At 34.5% G+C, this 24,520-nt stretch overlaps 4 protein-coding genes, 1 long non-coding RNA gene and 1 other non-coding gene across 8 annotated transcripts; 3 read left to right on the plus strand and 3 right to left on the minus strand.

Annotated features, from left to right (window-relative positions):
• The first annotated feature begins 2,417 nt into the window (after window positions 1–2,417).
• On the plus strand, window positions 2,418–4,256 carry XERICO (RING/U-box superfamily protein). 2 transcript variants are annotated; one of them, XM_012975412.2, is made up of 2 exons: window positions 2,418–2,639; window positions 3,503–4,256. In XM_012975412.2, the coding sequence occupies exon 2, from the start codon at window positions 3,523–3,525 to the stop codon at window positions 3,988–3,990; it is 468 nt and encodes a 155-aa protein (XP_012830866.1). In that variant the 5' UTR covers window positions 2,418–2,639; window positions 3,503–3,522; the 3' UTR covers window positions 3,991–4,256. The 2 variants fall into 2 exon arrangements, with proteins under 2 accessions (XP_012830866.1, XP_012830865.1); XM_012975411.2 differs by having other exon boundaries at window positions 2,420–2,611.
• Window positions 4,257–5,242: 986 nt separating this feature from the next.
• On the minus strand, window positions 5,243–6,176 carry LOC105951856 (uncharacterized). The gene is made up of 2 exons (XR_016029322.1): window positions 5,975–6,176; window positions 5,243–5,671 (listed from the first exon to the last, which is right to left on the minus strand). It is a non-coding gene; the product is annotated as an uncharacterized LOC105951856 (long non-coding RNA).
• A 1,723-nt stretch (window positions 6,177–7,899) lies between these two features.
• On the minus strand, window positions 7,900–10,471 carry LOC105951931 (uncharacterized). The gene is made up of 2 exons (XM_012975413.2): window positions 10,110–10,471; window positions 7,900–9,977 (listed from the first exon to the last, which is right to left on the minus strand). The coding sequence occupies exon 2, from the start codon at window positions 9,947–9,949 to the stop codon at window positions 8,201–8,203; it is 1,749 nt and encodes a 582-aa protein (XP_012830867.1). The 5' UTR covers window positions 9,950–9,977; window positions 10,110–10,471; the 3' UTR covers window positions 7,900–8,200.
• Window positions 10,472–11,353: 882 nt separating this feature from the next.
• On the plus strand, window positions 11,354–11,427 carry TRNAI-UAU (transfer RNA isoleucine (anticodon UAU)). The gene has a single exon. It is a non-coding gene; the product is annotated as a tRNA-Ile (tRNA).
• A 709-nt stretch (window positions 11,428–12,136) lies between these two features.
• On the plus strand, window positions 12,137–16,409 carry LOC105951934 (WD repeat-containing protein 26 homolog). The gene is made up of 5 exons (XM_012975416.2): window positions 12,137–12,344; window positions 12,686–13,556; window positions 14,541–14,642; window positions 15,081–15,710; window positions 16,017–16,409. Exons 2-5 carry the CDS (start codon window positions 12,783–12,785, stop codon window positions 16,281–16,283), a joined length of 1,773 nt encoding a protein of 590 aa, XP_012830870.2. The 5' UTR covers window positions 12,137–12,344; window positions 12,686–12,782; the 3' UTR covers window positions 16,284–16,409.
• A 150-nt stretch (window positions 16,410–16,559) lies between these two features.
• On the minus strand, window positions 16,560–23,853 carry VPS34 (vacuolar protein sorting 34). 2 transcript variants are annotated; one of them, XM_012975415.2, is made up of 18 exons: window positions 23,513–23,848; window positions 23,158–23,257; window positions 22,964–23,060; window positions 22,706–22,864; window positions 22,403–22,612; window positions 21,507–21,685; window positions 20,801–20,948; window positions 20,194–20,289; window positions 19,501–19,636; window positions 19,285–19,406; window positions 18,620–18,814; window positions 18,344–18,514; window positions 18,117–18,254; window positions 17,878–18,032; window positions 17,491–17,634; window positions 17,181–17,328; window positions 16,927–17,092; window positions 16,560–16,834 (listed from the first exon to the last, which is right to left on the minus strand). In XM_012975415.2, the coding sequence occupies exons 1-17, from the start codon at window positions 23,622–23,624 to the stop codon at window positions 16,955–16,957; spliced, it is 2,448 nt and encodes an 815-aa protein (XP_012830869.2). In that variant the 5' UTR covers window positions 23,625–23,848; the 3' UTR covers window positions 16,560–16,834; window positions 16,927–16,954. The 2 variants fall into 2 exon arrangements, with proteins under 2 accessions (XP_012830869.2, XP_012830868.2); XM_012975414.2 differs by having other exon boundaries at window positions 16,560–17,092; window positions 23,513–23,853.
• Between the last annotated feature and the right edge of the window lie 667 nt (window positions 23,854–24,520).

Genomic DNA, 24,520 nt, shown 5'->3' on the forward strand with positions numbered 1-24,520 from the left:
CGGCCGGTTTGGGCCGTCAACGGGCCGGTTCGGGCCGATTCCGGGCTCAAAACCGGCCCGTGGCCGTGTCTAGATGGGTAGATATAATTATCCAAACAAGATGGATTTTTTCGTAAATTGACCATACATCAGGGGTGATTGTAATTTAACATTTATTTATTTAAAGGCGAATTATGTTTTTCTTACTAATAATTTCGGTAATAATAATTTCTTCAGGTCCCAAATTTAGAATAAATTATATTAAATAATTAGTTTAATAATTTAATATTCTGCTAAATAAATAATATTTTACTAATTGTGATTGTATTAATTTGTAGAGGTATAAGTGCATCTGTGTATGTAATCTCATATTGCTATACATACATTCAACTTGCATATAAAAAAAATAATAATGAAGAGTTTAGGGTTCGTGGTATTGAGTTAGATATTAGTATTACTATATTATTAATTTGTTTTTTTTTTTGTTTTTTTTTTTTTTTTTAATTTTTTTTAAGAAATGGCCTTATGGTCTATGGATGATGGTTATTGGTTACAACTAAAAACACATACCTAAAAAACATCATTATTGACCCATATGAACATTTAAACATGGGCATAAATTATTATTTTATGTACCAATAATTTTATTTTTCAATCAAACGATTAGATATATCAATCAAGTACATTAAAAGCAATTAGTAATACATTAAAATGTATTACTAATTAAACTCTAAATGTAACAAATCAACATCAATCATGAACTTGTTTTCTTAAATGGCTTATTCAGTTGAACAATCTTCTTCGACTTTTCTATGGTTTTCGATAGTTTTTCGGGGAAAGTTTTGACTCGGGTTTTGCTTAAGCTTTTTCTTTACGAATAGTATATAATTTCTCATATTCTTCCTTTTTGAAGATATATTTGTATCGAATAAAATAGATTTTCTTTTAGGAAAATGAAACCTTGTATATACTAATTTTGATTTCCAGATTTGTTATATATTTGCATTATTTCGATTTCGTTTATGTTTTTAAATGTTTCTAGTTCATTGATGACCTGCCAGATTGATATTAAATAGGATTGAACGAGAGGAGATTTTTAGTTTGAAGTTATGAAAATATAGTTTGTGATTGTGGGAACATGGACGTGATACACCTCGTATATATAGCCCTTAGGGCTTGACCTAAACACTATATTAATAACATGTTCTGAATGGAGACATCGAATTTGAATTTAAATATCAGGTTGTGGATCGTCTAAGATAGCACATTGTGTGGATTTTGCCCTAGAATCATTTGACAAATCGAAGCATTCCCGTTAGACCTCTCATTGTTACATTTATGATTATATGTATCTATATGTTTACGATATTTATTTGTTTCCCGTTATTAGGGTTAATCACAACTCCATTCGAATTACAATCGAATAGATAATATTAGTATAATATGATAACATTGCTCAACATCAGGTTTTAGGTTCATGTGGACCGATATCTGAAATTCACTATTCTGCAGAATATGATATTGTTGTACACTTACGACTATTTATACATAAATTTTACACGTATCAACAACCACACACATGTGTGTAATTGCATAAATTAGATAGGGTAATTTTAACTAATAACATTCACCGAGCATAACATCAAACAAATAAACCTTACCACAATTGGCTAAAGGCCAACCCAACCCATATTACTATATTATGTACCTTAAAATTTATGGACAACTTAGTAACAAAGTTACCAACATGTAGAATATCAAAGACATGATCTTGTCTATCATTAATAAATATTTTCTTTGATACCCAAATCTTGGAAAGGATTTGGTTGTTGGGTAATTAAATTAATAGATGGTTAATATATTACATAAGCTTTTAATTAGTACAATCAAATGTTTAACTATATTAAAGATGCATGTTACATACCAAATGTCTAACCATGTTTCTAGGCAAAACACATGGAATTTACACATGGCCAAAAAAAAATAAAAAATGCTTCAAATCCACTCAAATTAATAGTAAAAACATCATTCACATGTCCGAAGTAGTAAAAGAGTAGAAAATCGTTCGCTGAACTACAAAACAACATAAAAGATTAGCGCGACAGTCACCGTTCAGCGCTCGAAAGACAGAAACCGATATTAACTCAAGTTGACTCAACTCGTTTAATCTCAATGTGTTGCAATATTGCTAACTCCTTGCCAAAGCCATTTATTGTTCTAGTTAGGTATTCTCTTTTAATCTTTGTAATAAAACTTTAAAATTAATTTTATATTTATATATATAAATTAAAAAAAAAAAAAAAATTGAGAAAGAAAATTAAACAAAAGCTAAAGTAGTGACAAAAGTAACATGGGGAAGGGGAGGAAAGTGATAATAATTGTGGTGGGGGTCAAGACTCAAAAGAAGTCACTTTCACTAGCAATATAAATGCAAAGTGTGAAACTTTGAGAGAGAGAAAATTGACAGAATTTTAGAGAGAGAAACAACTACAAATTGTACGCCATTGATTGTCAAACAAACAAACACCCCCAAACTCTCAACTCTTCTCCATTATCTCTGCAATTTTAACCTCTTCTGCACAATCTTCACACCCCCAAGAAGATATCAATTTTAGCTCAATCTCATCTTTTTGTAAGTATATATTAGGGTTCTTGATCTTGTAAGTATATATTAGGGTTCTTGATCTTGTATTTTCTGCAAAAGAGAAGCCCTAATTATTCTTTTGCACTTGTTGGTTTTCTGTGGTGTAGCTTATACTATTTTTTGCTTGCATTTTTCTTGGTGGGTTTTCAGTTTTTGAGGTTAATATTGTGTGAAGATTGTCTTTTTTTTTTTTAATTTGATGAAGTTTTATAGTTTATGCTTATTTGCAGTTGTGTTTCTTGATCTTGTTGTAATTACTTAGTGCTTAAGATGGTTGATTAACTTATATCTGCATCTAATTATTCATAGATGGTTCTGAATTTTGTCCTTTCTAACTAAAATTGAGGACTTCCCCACAAATTTATTGGCAAAAATTTGATCTTTGAGCTTTTCTCGAGTCTTTTGAATAAGAAAAAAAGAGTATTTTCTTGGTGAATAACTAAAATTGTGGACGGTGATTGTAATTATCCAAACAAGAGGGATTTTTTCGTCCGTAATTTGCCCAAAAAAGAATAATGATACATGTTGATGTTGTCTTGTCTCTTAGGGTTATTTTATTTTATTTATTTTTTTAAATAAAATGAAAAAAAAGGGTGTTGGATTCCAGAAGTTTCGTTTGAAGCATATCTGTCAATATGTAATAGTGTTTGGTTTGGTTTGATCAATTATTTAGGTGACACTTCATCTTAAAGTGAGCCCCGTGTTTGATGTGTCGTTATACAATTGATTAGATTTCTTTTGCTTGATTGTTTATTCTTATCATCACCTCTTCAAAAGTATATTCTAGGATAATGTAATAATTTCTGGCTATAAAAATTCAATCTTTATGGTTTTTCTTGTATTACTTTATCTAACTCGAAACCCTCCGTTTTTCTTTAGGTTTTCGGTCCTTGAAAGAAATGGCGATTTCGTCTTATCCAACTCCATCAGACGCAGGGGTACTCTGCGTAATTCTTGCAAACACAGCAATATCCATCTCGATTGTCAAAGAAATTCTCCGCTCCATCCTCCACGTAATGGGCATCCACATAGCATCTTCGGAGGAATATTCCGTGGAGCCCACAAACTCGTCCGAATGCCACAGCAGAATCTCATCAGATTCCTACGTGGAGGAGTTCAGAAACCGAACGCCATCAATGAGTTACGCCTCGATTTTCGTGCACGAATGTCCTAAACAAGAATGCTCGATTTGCCTGTCTGAATTCGAACCGAAATCCGAGATTAACCAACTTTCTTGCGGACATGTTTTCCACAAATCGTGCCTCGAGAAGTGGTTGAACTATTGGAACACGACATGCCCACTCTGTCGGAATTTGATGATGCTGCCTCAAGAAGTTGAAGAAGAAGAAGATTCTTGTCCTATGTGAGTATAATCGAACGGAATATTCCATGAGGAAAGTCGAGTTTCGGGTGGTGTGTATAGCATAGTGTGCACATAGTATTCTGTAAAATTGCCTGTTGTATTTTTAGCTGCCAATATATGCGTCCTCTTTGGAGCGACGGGTCAGCTTTTCGACTGATGATATATATCTATATATATCTCTATGCTGTATATATTGTGAAAAAAAGGGCTTTCTGAAAAGTCGATGTACTTTTGAAGTGATTAAATAGCATTATCGTGCTTTAACTTGTACCCTTTTTTTTATGGTGAGTTAATCGAGTGTTTCTCACATCGGTTTAATCTTGTCTGAAATGTATGAATCAAGATCAAAATTTTGTTTACGTGTCCAGAATTTTTGTCCATCTACTCATCAAGAAAATGCAATATACGGTGTTTTTTAGCCAGAATGATCGAAAATCGAAACTCGCTTTTTTGGTATAGTTCAATTTTGACACGACGATTCTTTAGCAGATAGAAGATAAACAGAAAAGGAAGAGTTTTTCTTTCCAGGTGGATAATTCTGCAACCGAAAGCTCTGCTTCTTCGTCACTCAACAGGTTCTCGAATTTATTTCTTGTTTTCCGTTACGTAATTGCATGGATTCTTTTGAATATATTCTAAGGTAGTACTTATATAATCCTTGTTTCGAGGTGAAATCGGATGCGATTCTTGTATATACTGCATGTAGTTTTGTGTAGGATTTTTATGTGGTTATGGAAATTGAGTTGGCTAAAACTAAGTAAAATTGTCATCTTCGAAAAAACTAATCAAACCTCCATTGAGGTTCACTCTCGTATTTGATTCGATCTCGTTTAGCAAACTGCCCCCTAAAAACTTAGTATTTAGGGGGTGAAGTGCAAAAAAAAAAAGCATTATTAGGGTTTTTTTTTAGTAATTAGAGAAAGCACAGGGGTGTTGAATGCAATAAACTCCGGCAAAAATCCGTAACCGATCCAATGTTCGTTCGAGTTATTATAGATCGATAAACTGAGATATCATATCAAAATAATCTATATACAAACACACAATAACTTTTATTACAAACTTCATAGGACTGAGATGTTCATTTGAACTCCGAAAAAAAGTTAAAAAAAAAAGAAAAGAAAAATCGACAAACGGCACCACACAACAAACACACGATATCTAACCGAACACTCCCTCTCTTCACAATCATGCAGGTTCTTGTTTTTCCGTTTTCTTTATATATATATATATATATATATATATATATATATATATATATATAAATTTTACGAGCCGTGGTTATGGTGCCCTGCAATGGTGATCTGTTTGCGCAAGGTGTCGCCGCATGTGCCGTTGGATTTATCCGCCGCCAGCTCAGACAGCTTCGATCCAACGGACATGCTACTGCGCATGAGGTTCGATGAAGAGTTTCTGTGGTGTCTGCACCTGAACGAGCCCGCGTGTGTCGTCGGTGAACATAGGCAGTTGCTTCTGATACTTGCCGCCTTCCTCAGACCCACCGGTGAAGAGGGAATCGAACGCGACGTGGTTTTTGTTTTCGGCACGTTAAAGGATAGATCCGGTACGATGATTCTTGTCGGTTTCTTGAGCTGTTCCTCCATCTTCGATTCTTCTGCCATTTTCGTTTTTTTTTCGTATGGTTCTTGATTAGCAGAAAAATAAAATCTCTGAATAGAAGAAAGCTGGTAGAATCAAGAAATGATCTGTTAGAAGAAATAATTGATTATTTATTTATTTAATTAATTAATTAATTTTTATTTTTGAATTTCAAGAAGATTTATTTGTTTATTATTGGGTAGAATGAATCATTAGATACAAGATAGATACATACATCAAACACATATAAAATCCATGAATTAATTGCTCAAAAACAACAAGAAATCTGGGAAATTTTACAACAAAACAAAAAATATGAAATTAAAAATAACAAAAATAAAATAAAATAAAATAAAAGGAAATATTGAAAGAATTTAAATAATTGTTACCTGGGAAAAAAATTTGTTGACAAGTGGTGAGTTGCAGAAGCTGTCTGAAAACTATGTTAATGCTTTTTGTTTGACATGATGAATTAGTTTTGGGATTTTGGATTGGGAGGTTGTCAGTCTATACAACATGGGACTTGGTTTTTTTGTTATTTATTTATTTTATTTTATATATTTATTTATTTATTTAATATATTTAATTTATTTTATTTATTGACTCTTTCTAGTTTACATTCTGAGGTTGCTGCAAATCCTAACTTTTAGCCACAAAATCTGTTTCTGTTTTGAATTTATTATTGGAAGAGAATGACCTAGCCAAGGGGCACATGTCATTTTGCACTATGCTAATTTATTTATTTAGTAAATTGGAACTAGTGTTAATATAAAAAAAAGTTAATTGAAAAAAAATAATATTGTTTGCAATTTAATAGAAAATAACTAGGTGTTTTATAGTTGTGGAGTATATTCGAATATTTAGTTGGGATTTAAATTTTTAAGAGAAAATTGGCTAAAACTCCCTCCGAAAATAGTTTGTATAGCTAGCAGTCCGCTCGAATTCTGAAATTTGTTAAAAGTCCATTGTGACAACTTACAACTTAGATTGATATACGACTTAGATTGAAAATAGACAACTTAGTTGAATGGTTTAAACTGAAAATAGACGATTTAGATATTAAAATGGACAGCTTGGTCGGACAACGTCGACTGAAAATAGACATTTTTGATGAAAATAACCTTTTTTCAATGACGTTGTGGTGAAAATTAGGCGGTCGGTGGAATAGGACCAATAGAGAGAGGCAGAATAGTGGAAGAAATGTCATTTCGTTTAATGGATATGGTTTTGAGGATGAATAAGTTGGATGACGATAATGTATTTTTGATATAAAACGACAATTTTTTGTCTAAACTCTCTAACTGAGCTGCCTAATGAGCTTTTAGTAAAATACGAGAATATGATTGCCCTGATTCAAAATGGTATTAGTGCTCGGGGGTGTTTAGCAAATTGCCCCATCCTTCTATTAGCAAATTCCATTAAATTGAGTAACAATTTATATTTTGCATTAAATTGCAATGGCAATTTCCAATTGAAGTATTTAATTAGAATAAAATAACTTATTACAATGTCTTGTAAGTAGCTTATCCGATTGTAATAATATTTGGAAAATAATAAAATAGTAATAATAATACGTGCGTACAACTTAAATGAGCCAATAATTATGTATTATTATTATTATTCTTTGATATAAAAAGAAAAAAAAAATTGTACTGCTTTGTCAGTGCAAACACAGAAAGAAAGCTACTTGCATCCATGATCTCATCTCTCTGGAAAATCAAAATCTACTTAAAACAAAAATATCAATGTTGCCCCTACAAAACTAGATATTTCTAATTCCGCCCCTAATAACTTGCTTATTTTCTTTCTTAGGTCTCAAGATTATACTTGCTTGCTTGTTTTTTTTTGAATTTTAAACAGCCCTATTCTTTTGACTAGTTATTGATTGGTGGTATTATTTTCCATCAAATTTGTACTGATTTCATATTTGGTCTCCATATTTACAAAAAACATATTTGATCCCTCATATTTGAAAAAATCAACACTTTTAGTCCTCCTGGTCAATTTCCATTAGGAACAACAGAATCAAGTGCCCACGGCTGCCTTAACTGACGAACTAACGGTAAATGACGGAAATGACCAAAAATATTAAATTAATGAAACATGAGGGACCAAATGTATTTTTTGTGAACACAGGGGACCAAATGTGAAATTTGTGCAAACTGGAAGGATGAAAACTGTAATTTTCCCATTTTTTCTTCTATATACACATATCACATATGTATAGACATCAAGATAACTAAATCCTGTGCCCAGAAAATCATAGCAGCTACAACAAAAAATAACAACATCTAACGAAAACGAAATAAAGGGCGACGAAATATAAACTTTGCTAATGAAAATTCGGATGGTGCAAAGCAAGACCCGATACATCGAAAGTAAAAACTGGCAGCACAATTGGAAATTAGTTCAGTTTATAAAGATACCAAACAAATGAAACAAATCTATCTGTTTCTTTCTAAAACAAAGAGCTTCTTAAATAAAACTTACCATAATCAAAGAAAGAAATAAATAAACTTCTTGAAAAAGCAACACAAACGGGACATAGGGCGGTTACCTCAAACTAGCATCGACGTGTACGGAAGATTACGAAAATGCCCTTTATACGTAAAAAACTAACTGGTAGAAGTGCATGTATTGACCCCATCTTTGCAATCCTTTGTGAGATCATTAAAAGTCTCAATCTGCTTCTTCCCCCTCAAGAAAACTTCGGTGTCGACGGATATCCTCATGTAACCATCAAAGTCAACCCCGACTCCATTGTTCAGCTTAGTCGTCTCGGAATACCAATCACTGTTCGAATCCCACAAATCTTTATACTCATCAAGAAAGTGTAACGAGTACTTATCCTTCAAAGGGTCGAAGAAGGAGATTTCCGGCTCGTTCGTTGCCACGTACACATTCCTCCCATCTTCGATTTTGTACTTCAAAGTCGACAAAAGTGCCTCTGGAGAAGTGTCTTTATCAAGATTCGGCCAAAGCTCCTTGTTACTCGCCTTCTCCCCTCTCTCGATGTGAACGGAATCGAAATCCCAACTCATTCTCGATGCAATAGCCGAAGCAATATCCAACAACCTTCTCGATTTCCACACCATATTCCAAGGCCTTTCCACAGCCGATTCTGCCTCCCCTTCACAAACTCGGTACCAGTAATTATCGGGCTCCACATCTCCAAATTTCCTCACAATCAAAGTGTCGTCCACTTTAGCAAGATTCATCGGGGTGACCCTAAAATCCTCGACGAGGTGGAGATTTAATCCGTTTTTTTTCTGCCATTTGTTCCAATCGGACCAAAACTGCTTCTGATCAAGAACCGATGCCGAGTCCATCAAGTGCTCGAAGTCGAAGTAGTACCTGAAATCTTTGCCTTCCTCATCTTGCCCCGACGAAGTGTACATTTTAGACAAACAAACGCTCAAATCCATAACGAGTGTTCGGTTCAAATACTGCGCCTCCCCCAACATACAAGTGAAACTCCATAGATATTGATGCATGCTCTTGCACCTATCTCCACCGTCCGAGTATATCAAATACTTCCCACGGCCAAACGAGCCCTCCGATTCCACAATCGGAAGAGCATCTTCCACAGTTTCTCCAACATCCGGTAGGGCAATAGGGTTATCATCAACTTTCGTCGGAACCTTCTCGAAAACCTCTTTATCCTTCTCCCTATTCTTTCCCCTCCCTTTCCCCTTTCTCTTTCTAGCTTTCCCACCCGAGTGATACTCACCGATCCCACTTACACTAAGCGTGCAATTATCGGATTTCTCGAGGGTAAAACTCCGATAGTCTTTGTAAAAAGCAGCCGCCTTTCCTTCTTTAGGCCTAAACCTCCACGCCATGTGGCAAGAGCTGTCGTTATCGCCTTGCACGGGCTTTCCGAATCGGTAGAAATGGATATCCTTAAATTTCTCGATCGCTGACCTCATCAAGAGATGGAAAACATCCGGATCACGGCAGTTGATGGGCCCCTCGGTATTGCAAACGGCCCCCTCCTCGAGGGTGGTTTCGGCCCCCTCGCCCCCTTCGGTGGGCAGTGCCGCTGCATCGACATCGGTTATGTTTATGAAGGTGGCGAATGCGGTTTGATTGGAGGCGACGAAATCCTCTCCGGTTTTCACCACTCCGGTGTCGGATTTGAAGGTGGCGTTTGAGTTCGATGTGAGGAAATTTGTCATCTTTGAGGAAGGGTGGAACAATGGGTCTTCTGGTTGGTAAGTGGCGGCTATTATGGTGAAAACCAAAACCCCAACTACGAACATAGTGAAACAGAGGTTTCCGATCAATGCCAAAGCATTCTGGCCTAGGTTTTCTGCCCTGAAACTTCCGTTTCTGGACAGCGAAAACGACGGCCGTCCCAACATTTTCCTTTCTTACTATCCTTAATTAATACTGTAATAAAACCCCCAAAAAAAACAGCAAAAATGGAAATTAGATTACAGAAATTAAAATTAAGCGCAGAAACTATGAAAATAAGCTTCAAATTGAGCGAAATTGGAGTTCAAACAATGGGGGGAGGAAAACCTGGAGCTGAATTAGATCTGATTGGTGTGTGTATATATATATATATATACGAAGATCTGTATGTAGATGCAGGTGGAGACTACGACTTCATGCAGTGAGAGGAGAAGGAAGATCGTCAGCTCAGTGGCATTTTTCTCTCTCTTCGGACTTTGTTTTCAGTGTTCTTCAGTGTAGAGAGAGAGAGAGAGAAGTGGGAGCTTCTAGTATAGAAAATTGGGAAGTAATAATGGCGGAATTATAAGATCTGTTGCTAAAATGCGCCGTCGGTGATGACTGGGTTTTTGACTGCCGGCTATCTCTAACGTACGCACTAGCGGTGCATACTTCTACTAGAGAATAAATATCAATATTTTAATATTATTAATATTAATATTTTAATATTTTTATTGATGTAGATCTGCTACCACCCACCATAAGCTGTGGACTATTATTTTTTGGCCTAGCCTACTTTGACTTTGTCAAAATAATTTAATTAAAATAAAATAAAATTAAATTAATAATTAAAACAATTAAAATAATTCCTTCTAGCAATTTCTACATTCCTTATATAACACTAAGGTAAGATAAAGCTAGCCGGGAAAAGATTAAATAATTTAATAAAATCCAATTATTTTTATTAGAGCTTACGCCGTCCAAAAAAAAAATTCACAAGAAGGCAAAATAAGCCATGTATATATAAACTAACTATGATATACTTCTTGCTTTACTAAAATAAAAACAAAAATTAATTTTCAATTAAAATGGGTAAATATTTTTAAATAAATTATTAGCTAATATTAGTATATTTTATATGATTTCTTATATATACATCTAAAAATGCCATATTTGTTATCTCAAGTTCAAATTAAATGATGTAGCTGCAACTTACCCCTCAAAGTTTTTAATTATTGCACTAAGCACCCCTACAAACACAAAAATAGAGAAAGCCCCTTGAAAAATAAAATTGGTTGTAGTTTACCCCATTTTATATTTTACTCAAGAATATTGTCAAATTTGATTAATTACTAAGGGTTGATTAGTGATTATTTTAATTTTAATATTTAATTTATACATATTTAGTTAAATATAATTGATAATATATATGAATAAAAATATGCTATAAAACTCATAACAATAAAAATAAATTTTAATATTTAATTAAATCATATATCAATAGAGTCAATACTAATGATTTGTTGAACCTACATAAATAAATACCTATGAATATTTTATTAATATAAAAATAAAAGAATAATACATATATTAGTCCCGTAGCTCAGTTGGTTAGAGCGTTGGTCTTATGAGCCGAAGGTCGCGGGTTCGAGCCCCGCCGGGACTAATTAATATTACATTATATATAAATAAAAAAATGCAATGTAAAATAATAAAGTGCTCTTAGATATTAGGTGCACTATGGACCCTAGGTTGTTTTTATTTATTTTTATTTTTTTATGTTACGATTTGTTTCCTTGTGTATTCATAAGGTTTTTACGAGGCCCTCTGTACTTCAACGACAATTATACTATAAATTTCCCTTTTTTGCCAAAAAAATAAAAAAGAAGGGAAAAATAAATAACATGTCCCCTTAATTACATTATATGCAATTGGAAGAATAAGTTGCATTAATAATCCAAAAAAAGATATGAGATACATTACTAGGGCAAACGTGCAAAACTATTTCATACATTTTAAGGGGGCTTTGTTTCATTTATATATTTATAGGGGGTTTAATGTGACAGATTATAATTTCATGGGGTGAAGTGCATTTTGCCAGTTTTACAAATATACAGTTTTCATCCCTCAAGTTTGCACGGATTCCACATTTGGTCCACCCATGTTCACAGAAAACATATTTGGTCCCTTATGTTTCAAAAATTCAACACTTTTAGTCATGTCCGTCAATTTTTCGTTAAAAATAACGGAATCAAGTGTGTGTCCGTCATTGCCTTAACTAACAGACTAATGGTGAATTAACGAAAATGACAAAAAATGTTAAATTATTGGAACACGAGGGACTAAATATGTTTTTGTGAACTTAGGGGACAAATGTGGAATCGGTGCAAATTTTAAGGGGTGAAAAGTATAATATCCCCAATTATATTAATATGGGGCAAATACCCATTTTCCGGGTCGGATCCAAATCCATGATCCATCGGGCACCTTCTGCCATTATATTGAACCTTCCATTAATCCTTTTTCGGCTCTACCGCTTCTTCATCGCGCTTGCTTCAATCGGCGCTCTCAATTCAATTTCATGTGAGTTTGTTTACATACCCTAGTTTGATTTGCTTACCGCCGGAATTTTTATTTGCTCCGATTGGATAATTACCCGTGTTGTTGGATCCTAAACGGAGCCCGGGTAATCGGTTTCCGATTTTCAGTTCTTAAGTTTCTCATTGTAATTTTTTTTTTCAGTGGGTTTTACTTTGTTTGATTGATGCTGCTGGTAAATTCGAATCAGATGACTTATTTCTCACAAATAAAAATTCGATTTTTTTAAGTGAACTAATTAATGGGTTATTTTTTGTTGTTGTTGTTGTTGTCTTTATGCTTGCTGCATTGTTTACATCCGTGTTTTTTGTTTTTTCTATTTACAGAATTTGATACGTGATTTATCGAATATCGAATATTTGCCGAGAAAGATCCTTGATTTGTTGCTGTGGTTTTGAATATATGGGCTGAAGTGAACTTTTCATGGGAGGTTTCGAGGATGATGATGAACCACTGTCGAAACGTGTGAAAGTTATGTCTGGAGAATCGGGAGGTTTTTCCAACGGTTTATCGGGTAGTTTCTCAATGGCTAGGCAGTTATCGTCTCAAGGGGATAACGTTGAGGCCATTGGCTCAAAAGGTGTCGTAAATAAAGCTGAACTTGTTCGAATTCTGGCCGAGGCATTGTACTCTCTTGGCTATTCCGAGACGGGGGCTCGTCTAGAGGAGGAGTCGGGAATTCCGTTGCACACCCCTGTAGTAGATATGTTTATGCGTCAAATTCTAGAAGGTCGATGGGATAAAAGTGTTTCGATGTTGCATGAAATTGGTTTAGACGAAACAATAATCAAGTCGGCATCTTTTATAATATTGGAGCAGAAATTCTTTGATCTTTTGGAGGGAGAAAAAATTATTGATGCTTGGAAGACTCTGAGGACCGAGATTGTTCCTCTTTCAGTAAATGATGAGAGAGTTCGAGTTCTTTCTTCCTTCATTATATGTCCCTCGAGAAATTTATTTGATGGATCTTTTGGTAAAGAGTCGAGACTCGGGTCTCGTAAAAAGTTGCTGGAGGAATTGCGGAAGTTGCTTCCTCCTGCTGTGATGATTCCAGAAAAGAGATTGGTGCATCTTGTTGAACAGGCGGTTCTCTTGCAAAAGGACGCTTGTAAGTTTCATAATTGCGAAGTTGGGAAAATGTCATTGCTCACTGATCATAAGTGTGGATGTGACCATATTCCTTGTCAGACGTCGCAGGTAATATTAATCTTTTTGTTGTTTGCAGTTGTTGGAGAAACTTAAACTGCTTATCGGTACTAAGTACTAACATATAGTAATATCAACACGGTCTTTCATTATACTCCTGAGTACTTAAATATGTAAATGCCATTTTTAACGTTAGTCGGGATTAGTACTAGTGGCTGATAAAGAAGACTAATAAAGAAAGTTACTAGAAACAGAAAATAAAAACAACAAAAAGAGAAACTCAATTTTGTCTAATGCAAAGTTCCGTATTGCTCGTAAAATCTGAACTATGTTAGCATTGTGGGCTTCGTCCCTTTTATTTGCCAAGTAATGTTGTAAACTACGTTGTCTTTTTATGAGTTGTCGGATGGGTTCACAAAAAGGAACTTTTGAAACTCATGCCAACAAAACACTGAATCTTATGAAATTGTATCAAAAAACGTCACCTAATTCTAGAGTTTGACCTGAGAAGGGTGTAGTGTTTATATCAAGATTCGGATTGATATATTTTCTTTGATTCCATTACATTACATTGCTTTGCAGATTGCAATTGGTAGTAAAAGGACAACAATAGGTAAACTAGGATTATTTTCACTATTGTTTAGGTATTTGAACACTAACTTCCGAGTAATTACATGATTCTTCACTAGATAATGAGGTATTACTTGAAATGTGTAGTGTCATTTAAACCCGTGCTTTCAGTTATGTTTTTGTCTTTTTTGAATATGATAAAATTCCTTGTGATTTTAGAATCTTTTAGTGATTCTTTTCCTAAATAAGGTCAAACGGAAAAAAAATCTGAGACTGGAAATCTGTTTGACCTATTAGCCCGAAAAACCCTCTGTTCATAGTGAACCTTAATTATGTATTCTTGAAAATGTTCACATTTCTGTAGAAATCATTGAAATGCCGCAGAGTATCTTCTTCTCAAAAGTTAATATTCTATTATTACTGCGACCATTTACGATTTCTTCTGTTCGTTTTTGGACCCTATAGATACTACAAGAACACAATGACGAAGTCTGGTTCTTGCAATTTTCACACAATGGGAAATACTTGGCATCTTCATCTGGCGATTGCCTTGTGATTATATGGGAGGTAATACTGCCTTTTCTTTCATTTTACTTGCTAATTGGTTTAAGTTTTATTTAGTGTTCGTGATCTCTTATAATTAGCAGCCATTATGGTAAATTCATCTGTATATGAGTATTCATCATTTTATATACAGCTGTCAACCGCCGAAATACCAATATATCTTTGGTCCTTGGATGCAATTTTTGATACTATTCTTTTAAGCATTTCACGTTGAACTAGTTTCCAGAACACTTTGTAGGTGCTCTACAATTTTATCGATGTGTGAACATTTTGTTACAAGCTCTTTACGTTGTGGAAATAATGCTCAATATTTGTCAAATGCAAATTTTATATTCTCAGCTGTGCTTATGATAAACAAATATAGTAAGACAAGCATGTAAATCAGTTGAGCCTATGTTTAATTGCAAAAATGACAGTGATGGTTGTTTTGCTTTTTCTTAGGTTATGGCTGATGGTCACGTTTCTTTAAAACATAAATTATCCGGTCACAAAAAACCCGTCTCATATATTTCATGGAGCCCCGATAACAATCAGCTTCTAACATGTGGAGTAGAGGAGGCTATTAGACGATGGGATATTGGCTCAGGTGAATGCTTACATACATACGAAAAAAGAGGTCTCGGTCTTGTCTCTTGTACGTGGGCCCCGGATGGTAGGAGTATATTCTCTGGCGTTTCCGATAAAAGCATCAGCATGTGGGATCTTGAAGGAAAAGAGTTAAAATGCTGGAGAGGGCAGAAGACTACTATGATTGCAGACATAGGGATTACTACAGATGGGAAAGAGCTTATAACAGTTTGTAAAGAAACAATTATACTCTTGTTTGGTTGGGAAACGAAATCCGAGAAAATTATAGTGGAGGATCATCCGATAATTTCGTTTGCACTTTCGGAAGATAAGAAGTTTTTGCTTGTTAGTTTATTGAATGAAGAACTTCATGTTTGGAATATAGATGGCTGCACCAAACTCGTAGCTAAATACAAAGGTCACAAACGAAGTCGTTTTGTTGTGAGGTCTTGTTTCGGTGGATTGGAGCAAGCATTTATTGCCAGTGGAAGTGAAGACTCACAGGTAATTTTGTCATCTTACAATTCCAATGAATCATTAATTCCACTCTTTTTCAATTTTGCCCTTCATCTCTCTGAATTAATCGAAAGATAATTAGTTGAAAATCAATTAACGGTATGGGTATTTTATTAATTTTTATGTCGTTTGTTACAATCCATGCACATTTATTGAGTTTCTTAATCTGTGCGTACAAACACAAGTGACAATTAATACGGGAAGGAGGGAGTACAAATGTGGTTCCGTCAATCGCACCCGATTTCACTTATTGTTCGGTTTTTCATTTGAGTTTTTTTTTTATATTTGTTGTAGGTTTATATATGGCACAGGCTCTCAAAGGAGCTAATATTGACACTAGCCGGACATTCTGCAACAGTTAACTGTGTTAGCTGGAACCCCGCCAATCCGTATATGCTGGCTTCTGCAAGTGATGACCGTACAATACGTATTTGGGGACTAAATCAGGTAAATATGAACAAAAATGGGGGGCAGTATAGTCATAATAATAATAACAATAATAATAGTAGAAGTAATAGTAATGGTGTCAACTACTGCAATGGTGTATCACAAGTTGGATAATTGAGTGATTCCACTATGTATCAGGCCCGACGAAATCCTCGTTTAAACGAAAACAGAGGAATTTAATCGTTATTTCTGTTTTCTAACTCGTTTCATGAATGTAATTAAATTTCCATTTAGTCGCAATTCTTTCTCTTGTTTTTGCATCTATATAAAATGAAATCGCTTCTATTTATAACAAAGATGCACTCATAATTATTGTATTCTTTCTCTGTCTCTTTGTATTGTTATTATACTTTATTTCGTCGAACTTAAAGAGCAATACGAATAGGGCGATTTACAAGAATTTGGTTAGTATTAAAGGATTGGACTTTACTAGCTAATTAGTTAGTACAAAATGAATACAATTAATTCTATCTAAATATTATTAATCTAACATATGTAAAACAAGTCCAAAGAATAGAGCTAATCAAAACAAGTCCGAATCATCTCTAAAATTAAGTTATATACAAAGCCATTAACAAGTCATGTTGCAATTTATATACAATGTTAACTAAATGGTACGTCTTTTTCTTCGGGCTCCAATTGGCAAAGAATCATAAGTCGGTCATCTTAAAAGAAACGGTTCAAGTTTAATTTGAAGGAACGAGGATTTGCTAATATTATATCATAAATACAAGAAAAATAAAATTGTTCCGCCCACCTGAAATTTCTACACCGAATGCGTTTAATCACCGCCAATATTGTGCCCATCGATGGATGGTTTCCACCATTTGCGGGAATAATGCACTGACACTCTCATTGATAAGATCCTGGAAAAACTGTATCGACTCCTCATCATCCAAGTCCAGACGGAACTTTTCTTGAAGCTACACGAAAAATGAACATGTAATAATTAAGAGGGTGAAAATAGAAATCGAAAGGTGGTTATATATAAATTATTCATGGAAATTTCACCTTAAGGATGCCTTTTTCAGGATCAGAAGCTATGTCAGGAATGTTCGAACCGGCCATTAAGTGAAACAGATTTAATATTAGATTGCTCGATTTTCTGAGAATGTTGTAAGCTTCACAGCAGTAGGATTTGAATCTCGTGTAGTATTGACTGCAATGAAAGAGAGGAATAGAAGTGAGAAATTATGCTACGAATTAACAGCTGATTTCTTTATCTTGTTCCAAAAATATTTTAGCTCGTATAGTATTAGACATAAACGCGTATGAAGAGCAAAGAAAGCCGATTAGAAGTTATCTTAGATGTGTCAAATACCTTTCTGCTCCACCCATAGCTTCAACCATTTCTTTACAAAGTTTCATAGGTGGTGGGAAAGGCTTTGGATCCCGACCAAGTATAAAACCAAAATCAACATGAAATAGGCGACCATCATCTTGTAGCAGCAGATTATCAAGGTGCCTGTGGACCAAGAAGATAAATAAATGCTTCGTTCGTAAATGTCATCAAAATCAGTTGCTGAAATGACAGGCTAAAAAAAAAAACAAAAAATCATTCTGTACTCGTCTCATCACACATATACAAATTAAGTAATCAATAACCTTGTCATCCCAAATATAAAGTTATAAAGATGGTTAATGCTACTAATGCATCAAAAAAAGAACATAGTAAGTTTGAGAAAACTAGATTTCAACTGATTGTCACCTGTCACCGATGCCCAGTATATACGTGATAACTGAGTAGCCAGCACAACTTTTTATGAAAGTGTCCAGACATGTTGCAGTTATTCCAAAAGGTTCGTTATCATCTTGGTGAAACTTTTGCAGGTAGCTTGTAATACTTCGATGTTCCGACAGAATCTGGAAGTTCAAAGGTTAAGTTCGATTCTATATAAATTCAATTGTTCGGTATTCCAAAATCCAAGCAATAGGATAGTAAATTACCTGCGCTAAAGATTTGGACGGAATGAATTCCAGCATGCCTTCATCATGCCCTGTTGCTAACACTATGTAGGGAGTTAAATGCAGGTCTAAATTCTCCAGCTTGAGCAAACGATCCATTAATGATACCATTTGAACAACCTGAGTTTAACTTGTCACATTACACATCTGAAAAATAAAAATAAAAATCACTTTTTAAATCAATAGCGCGGCAAATAATAGACACCTACCAACTGGTCTTGCCTAAGATCATCTCCCTTCTTAAATATGACCTTACAGCTTCCTCCACTTGCTGTTCGAAAAGAAAGACGCAATGGATGCAATGCACTTTTGAAGATTGATGATTCTGATGGTATGATCCCTGTTATAAGGACCTTCGGTGCCAAAGGTGATCTTCTTGGCTGAAAAAATAGATTTTTTTATTTTTATAAATCTAGCAATAATAAACACTAACTATTTGTAGTCAGAAAAAACATAAGATGGAAAATTGCCATGTTTGCAAGTACCTCACCAAAGTAGGTAAGTTCACTAAGAAGCCCGGTTAAAAGATGCCTAAGTTTTTCGATCTTCTTTTGGGTTCCGCCCCTTACATTTCTTACATCTCTCATTATTGAACACAGCTGTGCGGTCAATTCTGTCTGACGCACCAAACTCTGCCAAAGCTCAACACCGTCTTCACCACCACTTGTAGCGGGCCCCAGCTGATATAATGCATCAGTCAGTCAACACCTATTATAGCCCAAGAAAGGAGAAGAAAGAACGAAACCCAGAGATAACAGTAAAAGCCCTACATTAGCACAAGAACTACTGGCTGTTTTTCTCTCTTTCTTTTTCATTTTTTTTGGTGATAATACAGAACCTTCAGTATGAGACTTCTCCCAAGCCCGACAACTCGAAGACAAACAGATAACAGGTTGAGGACATGAAATTCCAAAACAAGTTTAATTGAAACTAGTAGTTATATTCATCAAGAACAGAAAGCACAGGATCAGATCATTCAGGTCCTCGATATATCCTTAAAAATACCTAATGATCTCAACCTGAACACAATTCAACTTTATATCAAAAAGATCGGTGTTTTGATTCGCCATCTAGAGGTTCATGGCTATCAACAAAACAGTATAAATATCATAAAATTATGAGCAAGAGAGAGAGAACGAAAATCCCAAACCTGTAACATACTTTCTTGCAACATCTCATATGTGCTATAAAAACGTATTGCATATACAGGATCTTGGAGTTCCACTGCTACATACCACCGCAGAAAGCTAGCCAATTCAATATTGCATAACGCTGCGGAATGAGAAAAGGATTCAAATGAGCCTAAATAAGTTACAAATTCTCACAACTATTCAGAGAATTATATTCTTTTTCGGGTCAAGCTTACATCGTTGTACAAGGAAATGACTAAGGCGAGACTTGTCAGAACGTTCAAAACGAAGAGCTTGAACCAACTGAAGTAGGTAGCACTGGAGCTCTTCATCATCAGCTCTTTCAAGAACGCTTACAGCATATGCTCGGACCTGTAAAAGAGGTTCATAATTAGTGATAAGCCAGTTGACTTACTGTAATGATAGCATTTTAAATCCAAAAAAAAGAGAGCTGACACACAATGGCTTGTAAACTTGAACCACTAATAAAGAAGTTCGAAAATATATGATGCATCAGCCCACAAGAAAGAGCTATTTGGTATATGTTTCTTACAGAAAGCAGCTGCCAATGTTTTGCTCTTGATATATCATGAGAATGCAACTCAATCCAAAGAAAAATAACCAGAAAGAGAATGTGAAGATCAAATTCACCATAGATATCTCTAGGATTGTGCAACCAACTTCCAACTGATAAAATTTTAGCACACTGTTTAGTACTACTTTCAGCCATTTTCTTACAAGTTGAACAACTAAATTTACCCAGATTGGGTTGATCAATAATTCGATTTTGAAAACATTAGTTTGTCGAACTATGTTGTGTAGATGGCATGGAAGTATTTAAGCTAGATTATTGAAAGATAATCTACAGAAAAGTTCTAGGTTATGCATAGGAAAACATAAAAAAATGCAAACAGGTATAGACAATTAACCTCTTCACTCTCAAAAACTGGAGATAGAAGCTCTAGTGCATCAGAAACATCAATTGTCTGCCACTTGCCCATCAGTTCTAATGCCTGCTTAGCTTCCTGTAGACAATTATCATAAATTGTTAATGTGCTATGTAAGATTGTTAAAAACGGAATGCGGAAAAAGGAGATTAAAATGAATCGAGAAAATGTAAGAAGAACGTAAATTGAGGGGTTCTCCCAGTAAGTTGAGAAAACAGAAAGAAAGAGACAAGGGATTGAATCTAGCTCTCCAAAGAGCTAGAACGAGGATTGAAAAAACAACAAGGTATACTCGACATGATGAAAGAAACTTCCCAACTAATAATTTATTCCATCATTCAGGTTTTGCTTAACATAATTCAGATAACCCTCTGGAATCCTTACTCTTTTTTAATGCTCATAATTTGAGAATTTTTTAAGTAGGGATGTAGAGCTAGAGTGAGATATCTGGTGTATAATCGCAAGGAAAGCAATGCAGAAAACAGCTTGTACAATATTATTAATTCTTACAAGCAGAAAACAATAAAATGTTCAACACATAAAGATTGTGATTAGGATGTTTTGCACCTGAAATTTACCAAAGTTTTACCTGAACATCACTCCATTCAACACAACGCAAGAATTTTGTCAGAGCCCTTTTCTCAGACATCAATGAGAAACGAAATTTCCAGAGGAGCTGCTTCTCCTCTCCAGTCAAAGTCCTTGTCGGTGGATATCTTAATATCCTTTGTATAGACCTGTCGCATATCAGACAGGCTAGCTGAGTAGCGAAATAGTGAACCATTCAACAGTATGTAAAGTTTGTTCAAGTAATGACATGTGATGAAGAATTATATACAGAGTTTCAGCTTATATGAAGAAAGTTGGATGCAAATGATTAAAACAGACTATATAGTCTCATAGATTGGATAACATTTGCCACACTAGAAAAGAAAAAAAAAATCTTCGACTTCCCTGATTTTGTAGATTGCTAGTAATGGAACTGAACAAGAAATTGTATGGAAAAATAATAGAAACCAGTACACATTCAATCCTTCACAATTGGCATTCTTAGTTTTTCATAAACTGATTTCAGGATCAAAGAAGAAGAGATCAAACAATTGTAGTTTCATTTTTATCTTTCTCAGTCAGCTGGCAAGCCTGTGCTGCTGTGCATATATAAACTTATTACACAATTGGGCACATTTTAGCAGACTACAAGACAGACAAGCATGTTAAACAATGTAATATAAATTATAAGAGTAATGCAACATATTAGAAAAGAAGGCTTAAGGTCAGATTATAATAAAGCTTACTTCCTTTCTGTAATGCTGGGTTTAAGATCTTTGTCAATTATGCCACGATTCAAACTTCTTGCCAGCTTTAGTTGCTTGTGCTCAGAGGGGTTAATTTTTCCCACTTCAGGGTCCCATACTGTAACCAGTTCATTTGTTGAAGCTATTGGGGATGGAATCAAGAAATTTGCTCCAGACTCCTATACATCCATGCAATATTATCTTTAAACTCTATGGGAATCCAATTATAAAAACAATACTACTAGTTTAACAGGATTCCAGGAAAATATGATCACAATTCTAGATTGAATTCCCAAATATCAAGTACAGATAACTGCAGAAAAAATTGAAAACTCAGATTGCAGTACCTAATGCAGTAGAAAAAAAAGATGCTTTAATATGTTCAACTATTGGACATGATTTTGAAATACAGAAGGGAAAAGGAAACATACGAAACCATATCAAAGTGTTTATATATTATTTGCTGATATAATGTAATTGGTTTATCAGCACCGAGAACTTGCAAGAACCGAATCCAAAATGAATTTAATAACTGATAATAGTTCAAGGTGTTCGTGTATAAAAAAACATAATGTAGACAGTAAAATCTAAATGTTTCTGCATACATAACTTCATAGGAAAATCACAAACCTAATGAGGAGGATACAAAAATTGGACCAGAAAAGAAATTGCAACCCTTTTACCTTAACTTCCACATTAATGAACTGGGATCAAACAAAATCAGAACTTGATGCATTTTTTACTAATTAATGACAGTGTCAATGAGCCCATGTCTTTCCATATTAAAAAAAAAAGTAGGAATATAGATAGACCGCGTGAAATCTCAACCAAAGGATCCACAAAATTTATAGAGCATTAAATGGATAAAGAAAAGACTACAGGTATGTCGAAAGCACCTGGAAAACCACCCGATGTTCAAAGCTGCAGAAATCAACAATGATGTACAAATGAGAACTTCCATTTTTTATGCTTTCACGTTCCTTAATTTTCTCCATCGCTTTGAACGCAAGCCGATCCAGCCAATCAACTCTTTGAATTTGTCCTCTCTCATACTTGTTTACAAGCTTTTCCAGACGCTCTAATTCTCCTCTCTCGTCTTTAGGTACCTATCATAACCCAAAACATGACAATAAATACACCTTGAACCCTAAGACAAAACAAATTCTGTATGACGGAACCAAATAATTGTATATTAATACCTTCCCAGGGGTAGTTGTGTTTATAGAGCCATCCGCTTCTTTGCCCGCCCAAAGCCTAAGCTTATGCTTCCCACTCTTGAGCTGTTTTTTCATGTTAAACAGATGAATGGTGGCCCCACCAACCACTTCCTCGTTTTTCCCACACGAAACATCATAAACCTATATACACAATAGAAATCAACAATTTATGGAAATTTAAAACCCCCCCCCCCAAAAAAAAAAACTTGATCAAAATGGAATTCACAGTAGAATACTTACAGTAAGAGCAAGCCGTGAATTTGCTGTCAAATCACGATATTTGGTACTCAGTGTTATAAGTTCATTCCAACAATATGATGGACCTACTGATTCCAACCTACATTTTTTTCACAACCATCTCAATACACAATCACCCAAAAAAAATTCCGGAAAAACATTTCAAAAACGAAACGAAAAAACAAAAAAATTAAAACCTCGTTCTCATGGGAAGCCCAAAGGGTGCGCCATCGATATACAACAAGCACTCAACGTACAACTCCGGCTTCCTCTCCTCTACCGTACAATCACCATCAGCTGAACAATCAATACACAGTACCATAAATTCTCATCTCCAATCAACAATTCAATAAAATTGACCATAAACTAGTACCCAGAAAGTTCAAATATCACCATGAACTGAATAATTTAATCTAGACCACTATATACTATAAGAACCCTTCATCTCCCAAAAAAAAAAATTACTTCAATTCCGCAGCAACAACAAATACAAAAGTTGACAATTGATTGAAACATCAAAAATAATATAAAATTTGAATTAGAAAATAAAACCTGAATCAGGGGGCTGAAGCGGAGACAATTTCCCGTCCAATCTCTCGATTTTGAAAGTGGCAGGAAGATTAATATCGCACGATAAGAAGAACCGAAATTCGTTACCGCTCATCGCAATTCAACAAACACTGCGATGAAATTTCAGATAATTTTTTTCGATTATGTTTCAGCTATGGATTTTCATGAATTTCTTCCGAAAATCAAACGAGAAAATTGTTGCTACGTTGAAGTTTTTTTGTAGGTAGAGTCGTTTGAAGCAGCTGACGAAGTGACGTGTACGCGTACGAAGGGAAGTAGCGATTTTTATGTTACCTAGTAGCAACTTTGCTTTTCTTTTTCCCTCTTTCTTTTTATATGGTAAATAAATTAGGGCCGTGTCCCTCAAGTAAGATTAAATTACGAACATTCCCATCATGTTTTGGTAATTATAATATTTCCCTCGAGTTTATAATGGCTTACACATTTACTCTTACGGACGTACATAGGCAAATTTACCAACTGAATGAGCTAGTTTTCTTTAAGGCTGTGAAAGAGTCGAGCTCGTCTGTTTTAGCAGGATCGAGTTCATTTTGTAGAGCTCGAGCTCGAGTTCATTTTATCGAGCTCGAGCCCAAATTCATTTGGTTTTTTTTTTAATAATTTTTTTTATTATTAAAAATTATTTATATTATAATTAAAAAATAGAAAAATATATATAATTACAGTTTATTATTTATTATTACAAAATATTTATATTATAATAAAAGAATTTATAAAATAAACATTAAACTGTAATTATATATATTTTTTAATACTTATATGTTCTTTTTATATTATTTTTATATTACTATACATTATTTAAATAAAAAATTAATATGAAAAAATAAAACTAAGGCTTGCGAGCCGACTCGTGAGCTCCCTAACAACTTAAAAAAGGCTTGAACTCGAAGAACTCGAATTCGAGTTCGAGCTTTTTTTCGAGCCGGCTCAACTCGTTTACCACCCCTAGTTTTTTGTAAGACAATACAT

Source organism: Erythranthe guttata, chromosome 13 (assembly GCF_056151865.1).
Source record: "Erythranthe guttata isolate IM_541 chromosome 13, IM_541, whole genome shotgun sequence".
NCBI classification, from domain to species: Eukaryota; Viridiplantae; Streptophyta; class Magnoliopsida; order Lamiales; family Phrymaceae; genus Erythranthe; species Erythranthe guttata.